General features: G+C 41.1%; 1 protein-coding gene across 6 annotated transcripts in view; it reads left to right on the plus strand.

The window, feature by feature from the left end:
- NEK10 (NIMA related kinase 10) overlaps window positions 1–20,126 on the plus strand; it is a 208,377-nt gene that overhangs the window by 180,653 nt on the left and 7,598 nt on the right. For all 6 annotated transcript variants that reach the window (XM_057492430.1, XM_057492431.1, XM_036886203.2 and 3 more), the window contains 4 exons: window positions 4,705–4,815; window positions 15,876–15,984; window positions 17,727–17,779; window positions 17,862–17,917. In XM_057492430.1, the coding sequence (XP_057348413.1) occupies window positions 4,705–4,815; window positions 15,876–15,984; window positions 17,727–17,779; window positions 17,862–17,917 (329 nt within the window). The remainder of the gene's footprint in view (window positions 1–4,704; window positions 4,816–15,875; window positions 15,985–17,726; window positions 17,780–17,861; window positions 17,918–20,126) is intronic.

Genomic DNA, 20,126 nt, shown 5'->3' on the forward strand with positions numbered 1-20,126 from the left:
CGTGAGGGGGCAGAAAATTGGTTAATAAATCAAAACATACTCTATTGAATAAAGATACTACATTCAAAAATGCATTTCTATTTAAATGCTGATGTAGAAATATGGGGAAGCATTCTTAACTTTAGCATTATAGAAATAGCTTTAAATAGCTTACTGGTAACCTCAATGATTAACTACTAAATTGAGAGGAAATATCCTTTGAAACTTAAATATAGTTTCTATATGCTTGACTTGCTAATTTTTATATAACAAAACACTTTTTAATGGAGTATTCCATTTTCTTACTGGATTTCAAAGTATTTTAAAGCAAAAATGAAACTATTATAAATATCTTATTATTATGCTATTATACTGCCAGTATAACAAATGATTTCATATTTTCTGGCATTCCTCTCTCCCAATTCAGATATAATCATTGTGGCTTCTAAAATGTATTTCCAGAATACTTTAAAGTTTATGACATTGCACACAGTAAGGAATGATTCCCCTTTGGGGAACTTTAAATTACAATGCTAGCCAATGTCAGTGCCTTTCAAATAAAGGAGAGAAAAACAAGCCTAAACATTATACTGGTGTATTTGCTAGGGGTTAAAGACCAAGAGTACTTTTCTCTCTCTGTTAATAGCAAAGGAAAGTTGCTAAAAATAAAACTAAATTGACAAAACAAACAAAAACTTATTGACCAGGCAAACTCTTGCAGACTTCTGTTGTGTAGCTGTCCTGAATTGCAGGGCCAGGTCCCTCTTGACAACCAGCAGATGGACCGACCATTCAGGGGAAATTGCTTGCTTTTGGTCAGTGGTAGCCTTTCCTATGCAGTTTCCATGGAGACAGATCTCTGAAACCATCTAAAAAGCAACTATTTTAAAAGGGAGGATGTTAAAATCCTTACCCTGCCTTCACTGATTTGACATGTGCTTTCATCAAAACAGAGATGATAATCTTAAAACCGGCAAGCTGAGAATGAAATCAGTAGTTCATTCCCATTGCTGGAAATAGAATCAATCTCTGGACGTATAAGTACCTATGTTACCTTTAGCACGAGAAACAAAGTAGCTATGTTACCTTTAGCACCAGTCTTTCTATGTTATTGTTTAGATAAGGTCTGTGCAGCCAACTGAAGCTTTGTATTTTATTCTGTACTTAGCATCTGACTGTTTTGCTAAATAAATGCTTTGAAAATCAGCATGTAGCAACTTTTAAAAACTAAACATCTGTCTCCTAGATAGGCAGTTTGGAGCTTCTTCAGATTGCCATCTTAATGGCCACGATTGTTGCTAACAGAACAAAAAAAAGTGGCTGGAAATGGCAGTGTGCTGGCCTCAGAAAGTTATACTACTGACTATTATCAGGAAGTATACTTTTTTTTTTTCCTCCGACAGATTAGAACCGTCCGTACCCTCTTCTCTGGATCTCTTGGTTCCTGTTGGCCAGGGTGATAGGTTAAATAGAATTTGAGGTTAAGCTGTGTTCCTCAGGTGGCCTCATGTTCAGGCTTTGAAAATTTGAATTTAATGTATTTTGATGATAATCTTTGAACATTTTACTTTAGCATTTAGGGAAAGCTTGGGCTAAGCAGTAATATGACAAATTCACTTGCTTTATAGAAAAGATAGTGTTTAAGTTGCTATCAGATGGGCCCACGTGGACCACTGATGGTCTGATGTGTCCTAGAGATACTAGAGAATGTAGTTCTTGAGAAAGAATCCACATGTGGTACAACTCTGGGAAAATCAAGTATAAACCGTACAGATGTTTTATTTTTTCTTTTGTTACTTTGTTTGGCATAACAAAAACAAAACAAAACAAAACAAAACTTAAGCTTTCAGACATGTGACACTGAGGGAGATGATCTTTTCCAGAATCAGTTTCTCCATCTATAAAATCTGGGTAGCTTCTGGGACGACTGTACTAAAAGAAAGAGTGTGAAGTGTTTACAGACTCTGAGGTGGTGTGTTGTGCTACAGTAATGGTGGTGATGGTGGTGTCTGTCCTAGAACAGTGGTTGTGCCAAAGACTCCCTACCTCAGAAAGAGTCCTTGCATGTTACACAATGTGTTCAAGCTCTGATTTCCATATCTATAAAATAGTACCTGCTTTCTAAGTTTGTTTTTGGGTAAAAAGGTGACATAAGGCACACAAAGGAATAATCGTAGTGCATGGCACATACAAAACATAGGATTTTGCTCTTCTATTCTCAGTATTAAAGTCCTTATACATAATATAGTATTACATTTGAATCATCTGTAATTAAATGCCACATGAGTCATCATTCAGTACAAAATCTTAAATTCTTCCGTAAAGATTTTAAAATGCTTTGCTGTCCATACTGATAATTATCCCAAGAAGATAAAATAACTTTTTCTGATACCCTGTGTATGAGTCTTAAGTTTTTAAATTTATTCAAGGAAGTTTTTGTGAGGATTAACTCAAGCCATCAGGAGCAGTAAAAAGCAATTCTAAGTTAACTAGCAGCTTATCAAGTGAAATGAATAGCAAAGATTTTCTGAGTGCCTCTATTAGGAAACTGATACTGGTAGCTGCCAGTACTGGGCTAAGTCACTGTTGAAGTAACCAACCTGTGGACCCATTCGTGCTTCACACATTCAGAAGTAGCCACTAGTCAGGTGTCAAGAAAAAGGCTTCTCACCTTTCCCTTGGAGAGTTGGAGCACGCCAGGCAGCAACTAGACCATCCTGGGCCAACACTGCCCCCTGGTGTTCGATTTAGGGAAGTGGCAATTTCCGATGGGTTACTTAGAGAGTTACCAACTCCAAAATGGTATCTCCAGGCAGTTTTTCCATCTTTTCTCTACTCCATCCCTTCCCCTTGCTAGGAAAGTATGCACAAGTCCTTTCCCTCCATTGTCTGGTCCTACTCTAAGTTAAATTCATTCCACTTTTGCTAATCTCTCGTGCACACATATGCAAAATACATATTATTTCCCATATCTGTCTTCCAACTGCTCATTAATGCTGAGAAATCTCTCTGTGTCTCTCTCCCTCCCCATTTGTTTGTTCCCCCTTTTCATCCATGTGAAAGGACACAGTAATTATGACTGTTTGCTGGGTGTAGAAGGAGTAATCACATCTGATCAAGGCAAAAGAAAGCTATAATACTGACATAGAAAGTTCAGTAGAGGTTCACTGCTGTCAACCTACAAAACCTTTCAGAGTATACTAAAGGGCTGCAGGTTCTTCAGAATAGTCTTACTTCTTCTGCAGTTGAACCTGTTTTGATCCAAGCAAAGTCAAAAGATGGACTAAGATTAAAGATGCATTTTTAAAACAGTTTTTCAGTTGTATTGTCTTTCTGTTTTATATCATTATAGTGCTTCATAATGGGCCCCATATTCTTTTGTGTTTGGACTGATGAGCAGTTTTTCTTTGGCTATAAAATCAGCAGTTGTGGGCCCCCACTGACCCTGCTCACTGCTCTACTATTATCTTTTATATATTCCTCTCTTTCATGAAACTTGAATGAATAGATGCTTCTTCTATTAGTCAGGATGTTTTAAGTAAGGCTGTGCTACAGATATGCCCCAGCTTCTCTCGGTTTGGCACCGTAGAGGTTTATTTCTCACTCTGCTAAGTTGGACGGGTCCAGGGGAGGCCCAGCTCCAGGTTGCCATCTGGCGCAGGTGGATGCCAAGCTCCTTGTCCTGGGGGAGGACAGAGACAGGGGAAGCACATTGGCTGTGAACTGAAAAACCAAAACCATAAGAAAGTACAGAAAAATGGAGTGAGGGGGCAAATATTTGTCTCTGCCACATTTCTCTCTCTTTTGGTCTGAACTTTGAAATATCCTTGTCTTTTGTTGTTGTTGTTAATCTTGAAAGCATCTACTACCACATTCTCCTTCCCACTGAGCCATCTTTTTCCTTGGTGGTTCCTTTTCCTCCTTCCAAGTCCTTTCCATATTTTAAAGAAACCAAAGGTTATTTCCACTCTGAAACCCCTCATCATTCTCACCCTATTTCTTTATCCTTCTTGCAAACTTCACTGCATCCCTCTGTGCTCTTGAGGACCTTTGATTTCTGTGTATAAATCCAACCGACAAAGCGCAACAAAACCAACTTTTTGAAATTCCCATTTTCATCCAATCTCCATATTTTCTAAGATTCTGCAGCGACTTCCTACTACTTATTGAAGAGAACTCATCTTGGCCTGGCCCTAATGTCTATGAATTCATGCTCTCCTTCTACAGTCTGGTCTCTCTCCAGCCGAGTATTCAGGAGCACTCACAGGCAGGCATCTGACATCACTAATGCGCATACATACTTCCTGGTCCAAAGCACCAGATCCTACAGGACAAGGGCCGTGGTTCGGGTCTTTGCTTGGTTCTGGGCCTGACATAAGCATCTGAATGTCCGATAGAATGCATCCTTCCTTGTTAAGTCTGTTCTTACAAAATTTGTTTATTGTGTAATTAATATATCATTTGTTTTATGAAAAATAGTATCAATAAAATGAACAATAGGATAAATGGAAACAGCCTTTTGAAAGACAGCAGAGTAACATGTTAAATTCCTTCTGCATTGTAAAATGAAACATTATAACATGTAGTCATGCTATTTGGAGTAAATTTTAAATTCTTATTTAGTCCTGTTGAATGAACATCATAACCCTCAGTAAACTCTGCCTGGCAGTTGTCTGTGCAGTGTTAACGGTTTGCTTATAATTATTGTTTTCTCATTTTACACAGCTTCCTCCAGCTTTGCACCACAATTTGAAAAGAAGGGTTATAGAGAGATTCAAGAAATCCCTCTTCAGCCAGCAGAGTAACCCTTGTCATTTGAAATCTGAAATTAAAAAGGTACAGTATTCTACATGTAGGAATTCTTATTTGGCTAAGAAAAACAGGAAAGTATGCACAAGTCCTTTCCCTCCATTGTCTGGTCCTACTCTAAGTTAAATTCATTCCACTTTTGCTAATCTCTCATGCACACATATGCAAAATACGTATTATTTTGAGAGTTCAGTTTCATACCTCCTTTGCTTTGTACTTTAAGCTCTATCCTCTGTTAAAGGATGCCACCACTGTTTGTCTTAGTCCTTTCCTGCTGCTATGACAGAGACACCATAAACCGGGGAGCTGTACACAGCAGACTCAACCTCTCACGGCTCTGGAAGCTGGAAGTCCAAGATCCAGGCGCCAGCGCGGTCAGGCCTGGTGAGAGCCCTCCTCTGGGATGCAGACTTCTGATTTTTCATTTTATTCTCACCTGGTAGAGGAGGCAAGGATGCTGTCTTGGGCTTTCTCCATAGGGCACTTTTTATAAGAACATTTATATAAGGGCTCCGTCCTCAGGACTTAACCACTTCCCAATGGCCCCACCTTCTAAAACCATCCCTTTGGGGGTTAGGTTTCAACATCCAGATTTGGGGGGACACAAATATTCAGACCATGGTAGTTTTTACCATATTAAATAGAGGCTATGCTTTGCCTCTAGTTTTCTAACCTTTATGTCTATGGCCATCATCATTCTCAGAAGACTAATGGAAAGTTCTTTTAGTCTGATGACATGTTTTCTTAAGAGTGTATGTTATTAAATATCTTTAATCAAAGAGATATTTGAGCCTTTTTTAAGAGAATTCTATTCCAGTATTTTATAAGAATATTCTTCAACAAGTCCCTAAATTGAGCTTTGCCATTCTGAGCAAGTCATTGAACCATCAGTGGCTGTGATTTTTACTACCTATGAAGGTGAAATGCACTGTTCGTAAGGTTCTTTCCATCTTCGATATTCTACAGTCACCTAACCTTCTGGTATTGGTAAATATTTCTACTCATACAAAGGGAACTAAATCACAAAGAGGCTAAATCAACCTAATGGAAAGAAAATTGTTTCCTTCTGGTTAACATACTGGTGACCTCTCTGTCCTGGTGGGTAGCCGTTTCGATACAGCCCTCGAAGGTCACAGCTCCCATTCTCTGTCCCTGAAAAACCCAAGGTCCAAAATGTTTGGGCCCACCTGGGTAAAGATGCTTGGTCCCACTCCGATTTTATGTATTTTTTGAAAGTTTCATCATATACTTAAACTTTGGCACAGTCCTGCTACCAATGAACTTTTCCTTGAAGTTTTCTTCTTCCCATAGTGAATCCAGTCTTAAGCATAAATTTACTCATTATTCAGGCAGTAGTATGGGCTCTTTGATAAGAAATGCAAGCACTATGTTTTTGCTCTGTCGTGTTACATCAGTGGTGTCTGCACATACACAAACAGGAGATGGAAAATAAAAACACAGCTGCCGGGAAATGAAACCTAACCCTACTTCATCAGAGATTAGAGAGAAAAATATCTTTCACAGATTGTGTTGGCAAGTAAGGCCAAAAAACAAAGTTCAAGGAGATCAAAACATAAGGGGGTGAGACCACAGATCATTTTTTAATGATGTTTATGTACTGTATCATGAATACCAATAAGTGTGTTTTAAGGAGACTGAAGCTCAAATCTCCCATGAAAAGATGTTGGTAAGAATTTCATATTCTTCCTATAATGATATGCAGCATAATCCTATTTGTACACAAATTTATTTCAACAGAAATCAATCATAGCTTTATGAAACGAAAGCACTGGCTGCAAACTGGTGCACAAAGGTGGCTGCAATTTTTCCCACGCTTGGTGACTTTCCACCCATGCATGTCCTTAGAGCAGGTCATTGTCTCTTTTGTTTCTTAGGTTTTCAGTTGTGTCTTTCTCTTTTCTCCTGATAGAAAAATATTTCCTTTTGTTCCCCTTGTCTGCCTTCCTCTGTATAGTGAAGGCCTCTCCCAGAGCACTTCCATTCAGTTCTTGGTCTGGGGAAGGAAAACAGGGACTTCACGGCGTCTACCCTCCTGGCCAGGGAGCCAGGCCTCATCCCCTCTGGGCTAAAGAAATCTTCCACCTGGGATATAACGTATTTCCTTTTCTTCACCACTGAACTGAGAAGCCAGCTCCACCATAAAACCTCCCTTAATTTTCCATATCCAGATGAAGCTCTCCCCCTTCTCTATGCTTCAATCAGTTTTCCACTCACATTGTGTTTTAAATAGCTTTTCATCTGGCTTACATTTCGGTTTCCCCCAAAGGCAGTAAGTGTGTTGTATTTATCTTTGATTCCCCAGGGTCTTGCACAGCACCTGGCACATGGTAGGTGCTCAGTGTATAATTGCTGAATATAGAGTGTATATATATATATGTGTGTGTGTGTGTGTATTCTCTATAATATATTCAACACTGGTTCTATTGTATAATCTTTATACTTTTTATGTGAATAGAGAAAAGCTCCTCCTGCCTTTGTCTAAACCTAAATGAGAAGAGTTTGTGGCCTCCATTTTTCCTCTTTTCTCGTGTAATCTTTTGTTAGTGACAATTTTTGTTCAGAAGTGGACTTCTCATCCCTTGTGTAATCTTAGCATAGTGGCCAATTAGCCTTGACTGCCAAAAAGACGCACCAGGGCAGGGCGAACAGTCGGTGTTCATAGCACAAAAATATGCACTTGATTTCCACTTTCCCCTCCAAAACTGCTGAAATCCAGGGGGGCGCCATGTCCCCAGTCTGGACGAATCATTATAGGGTAATGTGCCTACTTATTCATGGCCTAAGACCCAGCGGGATATATACAAGAGTCAAAAAATGGAAAAACCCTTTTCTAAGAAATTAAGCTCTTTACTTATAACTTACCCAAGGTGGTCTGCAGTCCAGCCTGCTCAAACTTGGCTAGAGCTGTGGGGGGAATAAAACATCTGAGTAACTGTAAGGGTCTCTGTGGGGACTAGAGTTTTCAGCATGGGAGGAAAGAGAAACAGAAACAAGATAGAATATATTATTTTGAATTAAAATTGAAAAAAATCAATAGGAATGAGTATGAATTAATGATAAATCTTATCTTCTAAAAAATATACACATTCCCTAATATTTGCACTAAATTGTCTAGAAGTCAAGCAAGCAGCAATGAGCTCCCTTAGTCCCCAGGGCCCCTTGGAGAGAGAGCCAACTGCAGCTCTGGCATGGGACTGAAGGGGGCTAGCCTGAGATATCCTGACGTCACAGCACATGGTGAGGGTGCTGTCAAGGATGGCTGGGAGTGTGTCAAAGGACTCAGGAGCTAACTTAAAGAGGCTCCCTCTGGCCAACTGTTAGATAATTAGAGCATCAATAAGAATAAGAACCACAGTAGATTGAAAGCATCAACTAATGTTTAGATCCAAGAGATCACGATAGTGTTTTTTTCAAAAGATGAGGTAACAAGGGAGGTGGGGGAGATGGAAGCAGGCAAGGGTGGCCCTGCTTTCACCAGATGATGGGTTCATGAGATGCATTATGTGGTTCTCTCTAATTTTGTAAATGTTTGAAATTGTTTACAATAAAAAGAGAATTTTTTTCCTTGGTACTGATGCCAGGCTGGGATTAGCATTTTGGAAACAGCTCTCCTGGCAGAGCTGCCACTTAGAATAGGACAGGTTGTGTCCTGTCCAAGAGCACCTGGGTAAGGGGAATGGCTGTGGCTGCATCCTCTGGGGGACGGGGGGACTTTTGCTAGTTTGCACACAGGCACAGATGAGCTAGTTGGAGCCCTGGCCCCAAGTAGTTCTAGCACAAAGTCTGGACTGAGAGCCATGCATTATTAATTACAAATGTCATTTGGACAAAAAATTAAAACAAACCAAAGAATCTAGACCCTGGTAGGAAATAGTTGCTATTTATGCGTGCACCCATGCCCAGAATTCTCATCCTGGGCTGCACATTAGAATTACCCAGAGTCTTTAAACATTCTGACACTCATGCCACACACATCAATTAAATCAGAATCTCTGGGGGTGGATCCAGGAATCAGGTTTTTTAAAGCTCCCAGGTGATTTCGATGTGCAGATAAGGTTGAGAACCAGGGGACTGGTAGGTTTAGTGTTTCTCACACCTTCTGGTGCATATCAGTCATCCAGGGACCTGTTAGCATGTGAATTCTGATTGAGGAGGGCTGGGGAAGGGTGGAGATTGTGCTCCAACCAGCTGCTATGTAATGGCCTCTGCTGGTCAGGGACACTAGAATGTGGTGCCTGCCTGCTTGAACTTAGGGTATACCTGACGGCCTTGAGACTTTTATTAGAAAGACAGGTTATCTAGGAGGCCCAAATATTAATCCAGAAACAATTTCATTCTGGGCCCAAGATTCTGCATTTCTACCCATCCCACAGATGCTGCCATTCTATGACCACACTTGGAGTAAAGGCCGAGACAAAACCTGATGACATTTCTGTGTTGTGGCATACATCAGCCAGGCCTGCTTCTATAGGCCTGGGCCCTCTTGGCACTTCTTGTTGGGACCTAATACACACCCCAACACAGACCAGCAAGGTCAGGTTTGCTTTATTCAGGAGCTGGCAGTGTCTTTAATTCCTAACTCAGGTTTCTGGCTCTTTCCAGGTAGCAGATTGCTCCTCTCCTCAGACGTCAATCAATAGCTCTTTATACATATAATACTTAGGCTTTATATATGCCTAGCCCTCGTCAGGGCTACATGGAGTTGTTAAGAATCAGCAGTGCCTGGCACCCACCCATGTGGACCAAGTGGAGATGCTCCCGTTGTGGGGGTCCGTAGGCCGGGCATCAGGCCATCGTGCACCGCCTTCAGCGCTGAGCTTGAGGGCCTGGGAGGATGAATACCTACCTGGGTGTGGTTAGCCTAGAGCAGTGATTTTCCCGCCTTCTTTTAGATTTGCAGTTCTTTGTTAGCAACATAGTCTTTGGTGGGAATGCAAACTGGAGAAAAAGAGGTGAGGGTAGGGATGTGAAGCCTGGACGCAATGGACCTGTGTGTGAGAAACAGTGAGTTTAAGTGCTGGACGTTTCTGTTAATCGTGGCCTGTAAAAGTCTAATAGAAGAATAGAAAGGAGCTGTAGGTTAGAAAAGATGAAAAATAAGGCAATATGTTATGTCTTGACATGTTATAATTCAGTCAGAGAGGACAAGGAAAAGCTGAAGGAAAAGCAGTGAGCGGCCCGGCGGGGAGGTGTGCTGGAGCACGTTGGAACGTTCTCACTCCGGCACCTCATTTCACTTACTGTGTTTGATTTCCTTCAGAGCCCTCGCTCTGTTGATTAGATTCCAAAAAGGGTGTGTCGTTGTTCTACAGCAATGACAGCCATAGTTTATGCTATGGGAAGGAAGATATAGGTTGGGGAACACCTATATCTCATAATACTCATAATGAAGAGTACATTTTTAGTTTCTTGGTGTTTTCTTCTATGTAGGTTCTGCCTAAAAAGTACTATGCCCTCAATTGAACAACTGCTAAAGTTGCTCAGTACTTGCTCAAAATCAGTGTTTTTGGGGAAGATACAGTCTGTCCTCTTTAATATTTACTTGATTGTTTAGTTCAAAAGTGTGTATACAATCCCTTGCTCTTTAGGACTGTAATTTAGTCAGAGCAGCAAAGCCCTCTCTTGTCTGTCCAGAGGATGGTCTCACACGTTCCTTCAAATGCAACACATGCACCAGAGACAGCAGTAACCTCCATGCTGAGGGTACATGGGTGGGAGAGGCCCCACCGCTTGGGCTGGGCCTGTGACCACCTCGCACCTCAGCCAGCCCTGCGGCTGCAGCCTTGGACAGGCTCTGTTGGGTCATCCATGGTTCCTCCTATACGTGAACATTTCCTTTGCCACCTGGCATGTCTGGCATTGGACTTGCCACCTTCTTCCTTCCTCTGTCTGTAGCGATATCACTGGAAGCATCCGTTTTCCTCCTGCTCAGTCTTTAAACCTCACAGTGCCTTTCAGCTGAAGCACTTCATTTCTTGTATCCCCTATGTCCTTAATGCCTGCGGAGGCTCCCTGGTGGGGGTGGGGGTTGACCTCTGATATTTCAGCCCTGGGGTATGGCCCTGCTTCTCCACCTCCTAGCCATGACCCTTGCGCAAATCACTTTACTTCTTGGCTTCCTCTTCTGTAAAATGGGGATAATGCTGACCTTAGAGGATAGCTGTACGAACCAGATGGAATATCACCAAATGCAGCTAGAATGCAGTAATAATACAGTAATTATATAATGTATATCATAATGTAGCTCAATAAATGGTGGTGGGGCTACTGTTGCTATTCAGTAAGACTATTTGGTCTTCCATATCTATTCCTGCCTTTTGGATACCACCTCGTCCAAGCTCTCAGCACTTCTGCCTGCTCTTGGTGTCACAGGCTCTTTGCTGATCTGCTGTTCTCCGAAGCATCCTCCCAGACTAACAGTCAGGTCCAAACCACCTGCTTTTTACTACATATTCAGAAACCTTAGTAGCTTCTGGCTTCCTTCCCCACCATCTCAACTCCAGGATCCAGCTTTCTAGGCCTCTGTTATTTGCAGGAGCCTCCTCTGTCCGCATTCACCCTGATGTCCCTAACCCCACCCAAACTGTGGTGTACATGGCATTGAACACAGAAGTATGATCTCATCACACACATTTACACACACGCCTACCCACGCAGAGGAACTGCTCAGGGGCCTCTTAGGACACAATGCCTAAGTGCTCAGCATGGAAGTCATGGTCCTGCCTGGCCCAAGCCCTGCCTGCCTTGCCACTCTCCTCTTAGGCCACACTTGCCCTTTGCTGTGTCCACATCAGCCGCTAGGCCCTGTCTAAGTGTTGCTGGGCAGCTATGTCTGGAGAGGTCTCTCCCTGTGCACTAGGTGAAGTACAAGGAGAAACATCAACCTGGAGAGGGGAGGCTTCTTGACTCTGAATGAGAAAGAATTCTCGAGCAGGTCAGATGAGTGTAGGTAAGGAAGGAATTCATTAAAGCAAGAGCAGCAGGGAATAGCAGCTCCCATGCAGGCAGCAGAGAACAGGAAAGTGCAGAGGGAAAGAGGGAAAGTTCTCAGCCTAGGGCACATTCCTTTGCCAACAACCTGGCATCCTGTGTCCGCATGGATCTGCACGGCATGGGGACTGTACCCGACCACTCCAGGATTTGAGGGAGCCATGGAGCACAGGATGGGGTGAGATTATGTTCTGAGAACTTTCCAAAGAAAGGAGATTTTCAGGCAGGCTACTAAGAGCAGATCACACAGTGGCAGTTCCCTCCAGGTCACCAGGAGACAGAAACATTCAGGCCCAAATCTGAGCTCTTAGCAGCCCCTTCCCACTTATCAGGAGTAAAGCAAAGACAGAGTGAAGACTTGGAAATAAAGTGAAATAGCAGAGACAAACCACAATAATTTGAGCAGTGAGAAAGCTTTATTTAAGGCAAAGATGTACACACTCAGAGAAAGGAGAATGTGGGCTACCTTAGAGAGGAGGCGTGCTGAAAGTTTGGAGATTCTGTCTTTTAAAGTTTCCAGGAATGGGGCAAAGGGTGGGGGTGTGGTTGTTGGGCATAGGTTTGATTTTTGATCTTAAGGTGCTTATCTCTGGTGAGACACTGTGTCTCCTCTCCTCTGTTATCAGTCCTCCAGCTAATTCTGCTAAATAAACTCAACACAGGGAATTTATTTATCCTGTTTTCTCCAAGATACTGGCTACGCTCAAGCAGTGGGGACATATCATTTAAGACTGCCTGCCCTGCCTTACAATAGGCTGTTGGGTTATTGTCTGATTACCAGAGAATATGTTAGGAATTTTACTTCTCAACTCTGCTTTTTAAAATGGAATCTTAGCCTCAAGATGGAGTCCCTTCTGTTCTTACTATACTGTTTTAAATTTTAGCATTTTTCATCATAGGCAAGAAAAGTTAACCATGATGTTTGTCCCATGTCTGTGCCCCACCTCATAAGGTCTGTCTCTCTACCCTGCTGCTTCCTCCTGGTCTCTGCACAGGCTTTCTTTTTGGCCTGTAATGTTTTCCCACTCAATTCTTAGCTCATTCTTACTCTTTTCTTCAGTCTCAGTGTCACTTTTTTGGAAAATCCCTGTCTGAGTTCCCCATTACCTCCGGAAGCCACAGGCCTGTCCGGTGTGTTCAGCACCACTGCAGTTTTGCATATACCCAGGAGGATTACATCACAGACATGCTTCTCCCTAACTAGGCTGTAAGCTCTGAGTACAATATTTGGCCACCACTGATTTTTTTTCATCATTTGGACATGTGTGTGGCACATGATAGTTGATAAAAATAGTCACTGAATTAATGAATGGCACCTGCGTCCCTCGCTTCAACCTAAATTCCCAGACCTCCATCTCATAGGCTTCGGTCGTGTCCCTTTCATCTCTGGGCCATGAATATGCAGTGCCAGCCCTTGCCCTCAAGTTCCTCTCGCCTAAATGCCCACTTCACTCCCTTGCATTCACCTAGATCCATCCTGCAGGGCGCGGCCCCAGTGTTTCTTTCTACAGAGTGAAAACCATGCCGGCCTTCAGGCAGCTTCATTTTGTAAGTTTAGAACTCCCTGCCCCATTTTTTACTCTGTTATTTACCCATTGTCTTGTTGTTTCATGGACATTAGCCTATCTTCTAAGTCCAGTCGCAAGTCTCACACAGGCCAGATATTTTCTGTGTCCTCCTTGGCGCCTGGCATGGTGCCAGTGAGCTGGACAGATCATCAGTGCATGTGGATTGTAGGGTTTTCATCTCTCTTTTACAAAACCTACTTGGCTCGTAACACCCAGAAAGGAGCACAAAGATTTGCTGAAAAAATATGTATGTCAAAAACTGAACTGCAAGAGGAAGGCATTCTGGGAAATTCTAGAATAAAAATAAATGTATCTGGGATTCAAACACAAGACTAGTGAATTTTAGTCCTTGCCTCATCCATGGGCCCATCCTTGTAAGGATTTCCAGTTCTTAAGCTAAAGGAGACTGTGAATGTGACACCTCAAATACTCCTCTCTTCAAGGTTTGGATCAATGGGAAGGGCTGGTCCTTGTCATCTTAAAATGGCTGTTGTGACCTCTCCAGATCATAATTCACGTACTTCACTGTGCAGCTTTAAACATTATTCTGTCTGAAATCTTTAGGATTCCAAGGTGTTTACTTAATAATTACATTGACTTAAATAAGCTTTCTATAATTAGGATGAGCAGCATTTCAGGCAGCCAAATTACTCCTATGCTCAACCACACGAAAAACAATCCCATCGGAAGTCATTTGGAGGATGATACCAGGAACTCATTCTCAGCATTACAAGATATATTAAGAAGCTTAGTTGGAGTTTGGATATGAGAAATACACAGTGTTTAGGGCTGTTTCCATGGCTGCCTAATAGCACTGATGAGGAAGTTATTAAGCGTGTGACTATCAGATCCTCCTGCATTACAGGATATTACAATGTTACAATCTTGTCATTTTACAGATGGTTTATCAATTGTATCAGTTGTCACTGAAGTAAGGAATATAAATTTACAAGAATAAAACAGGATGGAACCATATGTTTTTCTCAAGTGTAGTATTTGTGAGCAACATGGAGACTGGAAAACACAGAACTCATTTGTATTTACGGTATCCAGAGTACATTGATGGAATAATTATCAATTGCTAATATAAAATGTTTTTATTAAGGTATAAAATGCACAGTGCATACAGTAAGAGACATAGCTCCCTGAACTTTCACCCAAATATTGATCTGTATGACTCCCACCCACATCAATATGTAGAACATTTCTGGTACTGGAGAAGGCCACTGCCTTCTTGTTCCGGTCAAAACCCTGCCACCTGCCACAGTGTAATCATTACCCTGACCTCTCACACCATTGGTTAGTGTGGTCTGATTGTGAAAATCTTTGTAAGTGAAGTCACACATTATGTATTCTTCTGTGTTCAACATTCATTCATGTTGCTGTGTGTATCCATAGTTTTTTTTTTCATGCTTTGCAGAATTCCACTGGATAAGCCCACCACAATATATCTGTCTATCCTTCTGTCCGTGGACATATGGGGTTTTAACTTTTGGTTACTATGAATAAAGGTACTATGAGCGTTCTTATGTATGTCTTCTGATGGACAGATGTACTCATTCCTCTTGTGCATATACCTAGGAGGGGATTGCTGAGCCAATGGGTAGGCATATGTTGTTACACTTTAATATACGCTACCAAACTCACTTCTCAAGTGACTGGGCAGTGGTGCATTTTAATTCATGAATAGAGTATGTAAATCCAAGGTAACTGCTGTTGCACAGTCTGAATTGTGCCATTTGTGTCTGGTTTTTTAAAAAATATGAATTGATGTTTTAAAAACACGTTATATTAACATGCAAGAAAACTGGGCCTGCCCAAGTGCTGGATGGATATAAGGAGAAAGGGGATTGAAAAATGTTTATAGTCTAAAATTTCATTTAAAAAATTATCTTTATAAACAAGAACATTAAACAACTGGAGCTTTAATAAATTCTGTCGTTAAAAAATTACTCTTTCCTTTAGTGTGCTGGGAATTAATGTTTGGAGATTAAAATTAAGTAATACTAATATAGAAAAATGTGTTAAGAAACTTGTTTGCCTTGGTCAAATAAGAGGATATTGTCCAAAGCATGTATGTGAAAAATGATGATTATTTGGGGTAAACATATTACTCTGTTGAATAGTTATAGTTTATTTCTTCCTGTGCCTGATAAAAATAACCTTTAGATGTCTTAGACCCATGCCGTCAGTTTTCTATCCATCTTTATTTTGCTCTCATAAAGCTATGAAGTGTAGTTTTTTGTTTATGTTTTTGTTTTTTTTTTTGCACAAATGTGACCAGGGAATTGTCTAACTTGCTTTCACTGTGATTTGCCTGCCTCCAATTTATAAGTTCTTTTGAGAGGAAGAAAATGTATTTTTATCTATTTACAAGGGATTGAACAGCACAGAGCACTAAATTTTCTGGGCAGAGACATAGGAAATGGAAAACCCCACACAGACACCTCACTCATATCATTGCTTTGGAGTGTAAAATGAGATGTAGTTGTGCCTTTTCTGTTTCAGTTATCTCAGGGCTGTCCAGAACCGATTGAACCGAACTTTTTCATGGCAGATTGCCATTTATTACATCATTCATCTGGGGGAAACAGCCTGTCCCCCAGTGACCCAACAGGTAAGAGTCTTCATCGCGGGAAATCTGGATTTTCACAGAGAAATTATTGCTTGGATCAAGAGCTGTCCTTAAAAGACTGACTTCAACTGAGAAGATAATAGAAAAAAAATAGAATTTATTTTGATTATCTCTGGCAATAGTTGGAAGGCACATACAGTAGGAATCTGAGATTTATGCCCGGTTGTGGCAGTTTCATCCATCATTGCTAATGCCATAAACAAACAGCCAACTCTTTGGGTGAATTGTATTTCCTTTTATTTCTCCTTACTTATCTGATAATGGGAAATCAGAGGCCCAAAAACATCCAGAGAGATAAAGGGCAGAAATGGAGAGTTTGAATATTTAAAACAGAGAAAATGCAATACTTACCTGAAGAATCCTCATCAGACGTATTTAATTTTTTTTGTGTGTGTGTAAATCTCACATAGGAAGGCAACAGAGCAGAGAGATTAAAGGTTCAGATTCTGGGAACCTGAATGTCTGGATTCAAATCTCAGCTCAAGAGTTAGTAGTTGACCTTGAGTAAATTATTTGACCTCTCTGAACCCCAGTGCCTTGCCTTGGAAATGAGGATTACAGTGGTACCTGTGTCACATGATTGCAACGAGGATCAGCGCAGACATGTAAAAAGGGCTGCACCATTAGTAGGGGCTCAGCATACTCTTCTTGTGGTGGCTGAACTGTCGGAAGAGGTTTTCAAACTACTCTGAGGTTTCAGAATTCCTAAATAGTTTCTGAATCCCTATAAACAATAGTCACGCCACTCAGTGGAATGGACAGAAGTGAAGTTTTTACAGTTAAACGAAGACTTACCATCTCCTCACCTGAGAAAAGCTTGCATTTCTGCTGTGCCTCTGTTGCTGCCTTATTTCAGAGAATCATTTGGTGCACTAATTGTCAGACATTCCTGAGTCTTGGACTCCTGGGATAAAGCTAGCCTGTGTAGGCAGATTTCATTTAAAATAGATCCTGACAAATCTGATAAACTGTTGTGTGAAGTTGTTTGCTTTCAAAAGCATCCCGCAGGGTGGGTTAGTCAGTCTGCAGGCAGGCTCCTGATGAGAGCAGCTGTGGTGAGTGAGAGCCAGGGTGAAGCTGAGGGACCCCTGCAGGGCAGTGGGCGCCCAGCCCCAGAGCAGACTGCAGGTCCCTGTCACAGCAGGCTGGGCAAAAGCATAGATGGCAGAGCCTGCAGGCACTTCCAAGAACACCTTTAAGGGGGCTGTAAGGCCAAGCTGCCAGGACTCCCCTCCTCATGCCTCCCCTCAACCTTCACCCCATTTTCTCTCCTCTTTGCTGAGTACAGGGGAACCCCTGGGCCTCCCTGTAAGTCAGTGTGGATTGGTTTGGGTGGAAGCTGGTCAACATCCCTTCAGGTGCTACTGGGGTCGGTTAAGTTGCTGGTATATTATACAACAGCAAAAGATGTATTCACACACACACACACACACACACACACACACACACACCCTTAACTGGCCAGTTTGTACCTGAGCTTCTTTGTGTATTATTTTGTGATGGCATTCCAAAAGCGGCCAGGTACACACACACACACACACACACACCAGGTATCAAAGGCAGACCAAGAGTTTGAGTATTCAAAGCTAAGATAACTTGGAACATTCTCTCATCTTCCTCATCAAGAAACTAACCAGTTTTCACTGCAGTTGAGTCATAATTGCCAATAAAATCTGAGACAATGTGAAGCAAATGACCGACTTTTTGTAACTCTTCTACTTTAGGTCTTCCCACTGACTTGGATTTGGAGGAGGGAATAACATACGAACAGATGCAGGTGAGGATTTGCAATGCCTTTGAATGGTTTCATTTTGGTGCTTTTAATTCAGTACTAACCTGATTTTTTTTTTCAACTTTAGACTGTGATTGAAGACGTCCTAGAGGAAAGTGGCTATTACAACTTTACTTCTAACAGGTGAGACCTAGAGTTCTCTTTGAAATGTGGAAGATGAGTTGAGATGATTGGATGTTCAACCTGATTTCTCTATCTTTGATTCCAGAGCTTTTTTTCCCCCAATTTTTATTTTAAATGCTTTTATAAAATATCTTGGCTTAGACTTGATGCAGTCAAGGAAGAACGTATGTAGATCTTTTGTCTGGATACAGCAGCTGTGTTCTCTGTTGGAAAAGAAAAAGTAATAGCCTAGTAGTGACACTCCTATAAAAAATAATAAACAGAATGAAATTGAAAAGCATTTCTAGATTTATTTTAATTAAGCATTTGTTTATACCATTCTAGAAGAACTGTAAACTTACTGAAATCTACCCATTATTTGTATAGAATGCAAGAAAGAAAATGCAAGTAAACAAAGAATTTAAGACATGTTTTTGCAAAAGGATTATTGTTCTGTGTTGTCATTTGTTTTCGCTATGTAAGAAACCTCTTTACTGGGGCTGTCTACGATCTTCTAATATAAGTACTATTAGTGCTCTAAAAATATATTCTATGATATGGATGTCATCCAGTTCTGGATTCCTGCAATCAGACTGGTGGGCACCAAGTTGGGCACAAAGATCTGAGTACAATTAGTTTATCAGAGGCACTTCTAGGAAGCACTTGAAGAGGAGTGAAGAAATAATTCAATGAAGATTTCATTTTCAAACAAGTTACCGTTGTGGGTGACTTGAGCTTGATCCCACTGGGGAAAGCAGAGAGCCAGTGTAGACCATGTTCCTCAGTTGGCCCACGCAGGGTGCGGGGCTGGGGGATCTGTACTCCAGGTCCATCGGTCACTGTTTGAGGCCTTCCCCAGGGGATGGTAGTGCCCCTGGCATTTCTGGCCTCTGGGAGGGTGGACAAAGCTGGTTCTAGAGACCAGAGAAACCCTCAGGAAAGGAGATGCAGGTGCCGGCAGTTGGAAATCGGACCTCATGTTTGGAGTGGCATGGATAAGAAGATACGGGCTCCCACAGTGTCTACTACAGGAGAGTTCTCGCTTGACTTTGCCAAAGAGCCTCTCATAACCGAATCCTCAGATTAAGTGTAAGCAGCCGCACATTCTGTATGGCTCAAAGTTGTTTTAGGAGGCGCAATACTGTGGCGTTTGGTCTCCCAAAGTGGTCTTTTATGCCTGGAGGAACTGCCTTCTTTTCTAGCTAGTGAAGCTGGCCTGTGACCACTATTTAAATCATTCTAGAAATCTTCCCCACGGTATTAGCCATGGTAAGAGAAAGAGGTCTTGAGAACATCCTGTTAAGGTCATTATATGGAAATTAGATTCTTTTTTGAGTTTAGTTCAGCCTCCAATGTTTTTTTTTTTAACTTCTATTTCATCAAGTTGTTCTTATGAATCACACAGATTATTCAACTGCTTGCTGTTTTGGCTTTGTAATATATTTCCAAAATACTACCTTTGCTAATTTAGTTCTGTTGTGATTTGTCACTGCAGAGAAATGATGAGTAATTCTCATTTTCCAAAGGTATATTGTTAATAGAAATCACCATCTCCATAATCACTCACCTCCAACTATCCCTGGAGAGATTTTGAATATTCATTTTCTACCCTTGGGCCAGGTACATCCAGCCCTCCATAGATAGTATGAATGTCTCTGTTCTCGACTCTCAGCATCTCATTATTTTAAGTGCCCTTGGCTTGTAGTGAGGGGAAAGGTCACTCTTGTCAATTTTTTATCTGTATTTTCTCAGACTCAAGATCTAAGGCAGTGAATGACTTTATATTTTTCCAGAAAATGAACTAAGTATCAATGAAAAACTAGGTGTGTGAGGAGCTCAGGGAAGCTTTTGCTAAGCTTTTCTTTTGCCTTTTTTTGAAAAAATAATTATTTCAGTCTTATTTTTTTAATTTCCTTTTACCTTTTTCAGTTTACTATCATTAAGTGTTTTAAACAGTCAAACATTACTTCTACTTCCAAAGACATAGTCCTCTATTAATTACTTTGCAAATTTCCTTATAATGATAGATAATAAGATGACTAATGACAGAAGCAAAAAAATATTTATAGGTATATTTGGAATTGTGAATAGAATATGAAGACATGTTGAAGTGGTCAAATTCAAGCAAAATATGTTGGATATGATATAAAATTTTCTTAAAATGCTCCAAATTACAATGACTCACTCATTTAAAAAATCCATATGCAGTTTCTAATAGCAATGGAAGAAT

Source organism: Manis pentadactyla, chromosome 14 (assembly GCF_030020395.1).
Source record: "Manis pentadactyla isolate mManPen7 chromosome 14, mManPen7.hap1, whole genome shotgun sequence".
In the NCBI taxonomy this organism is placed as follows: domain Eukaryota; kingdom Metazoa; phylum Chordata; class Mammalia; order Pholidota; family Manidae; genus Manis; species Manis pentadactyla.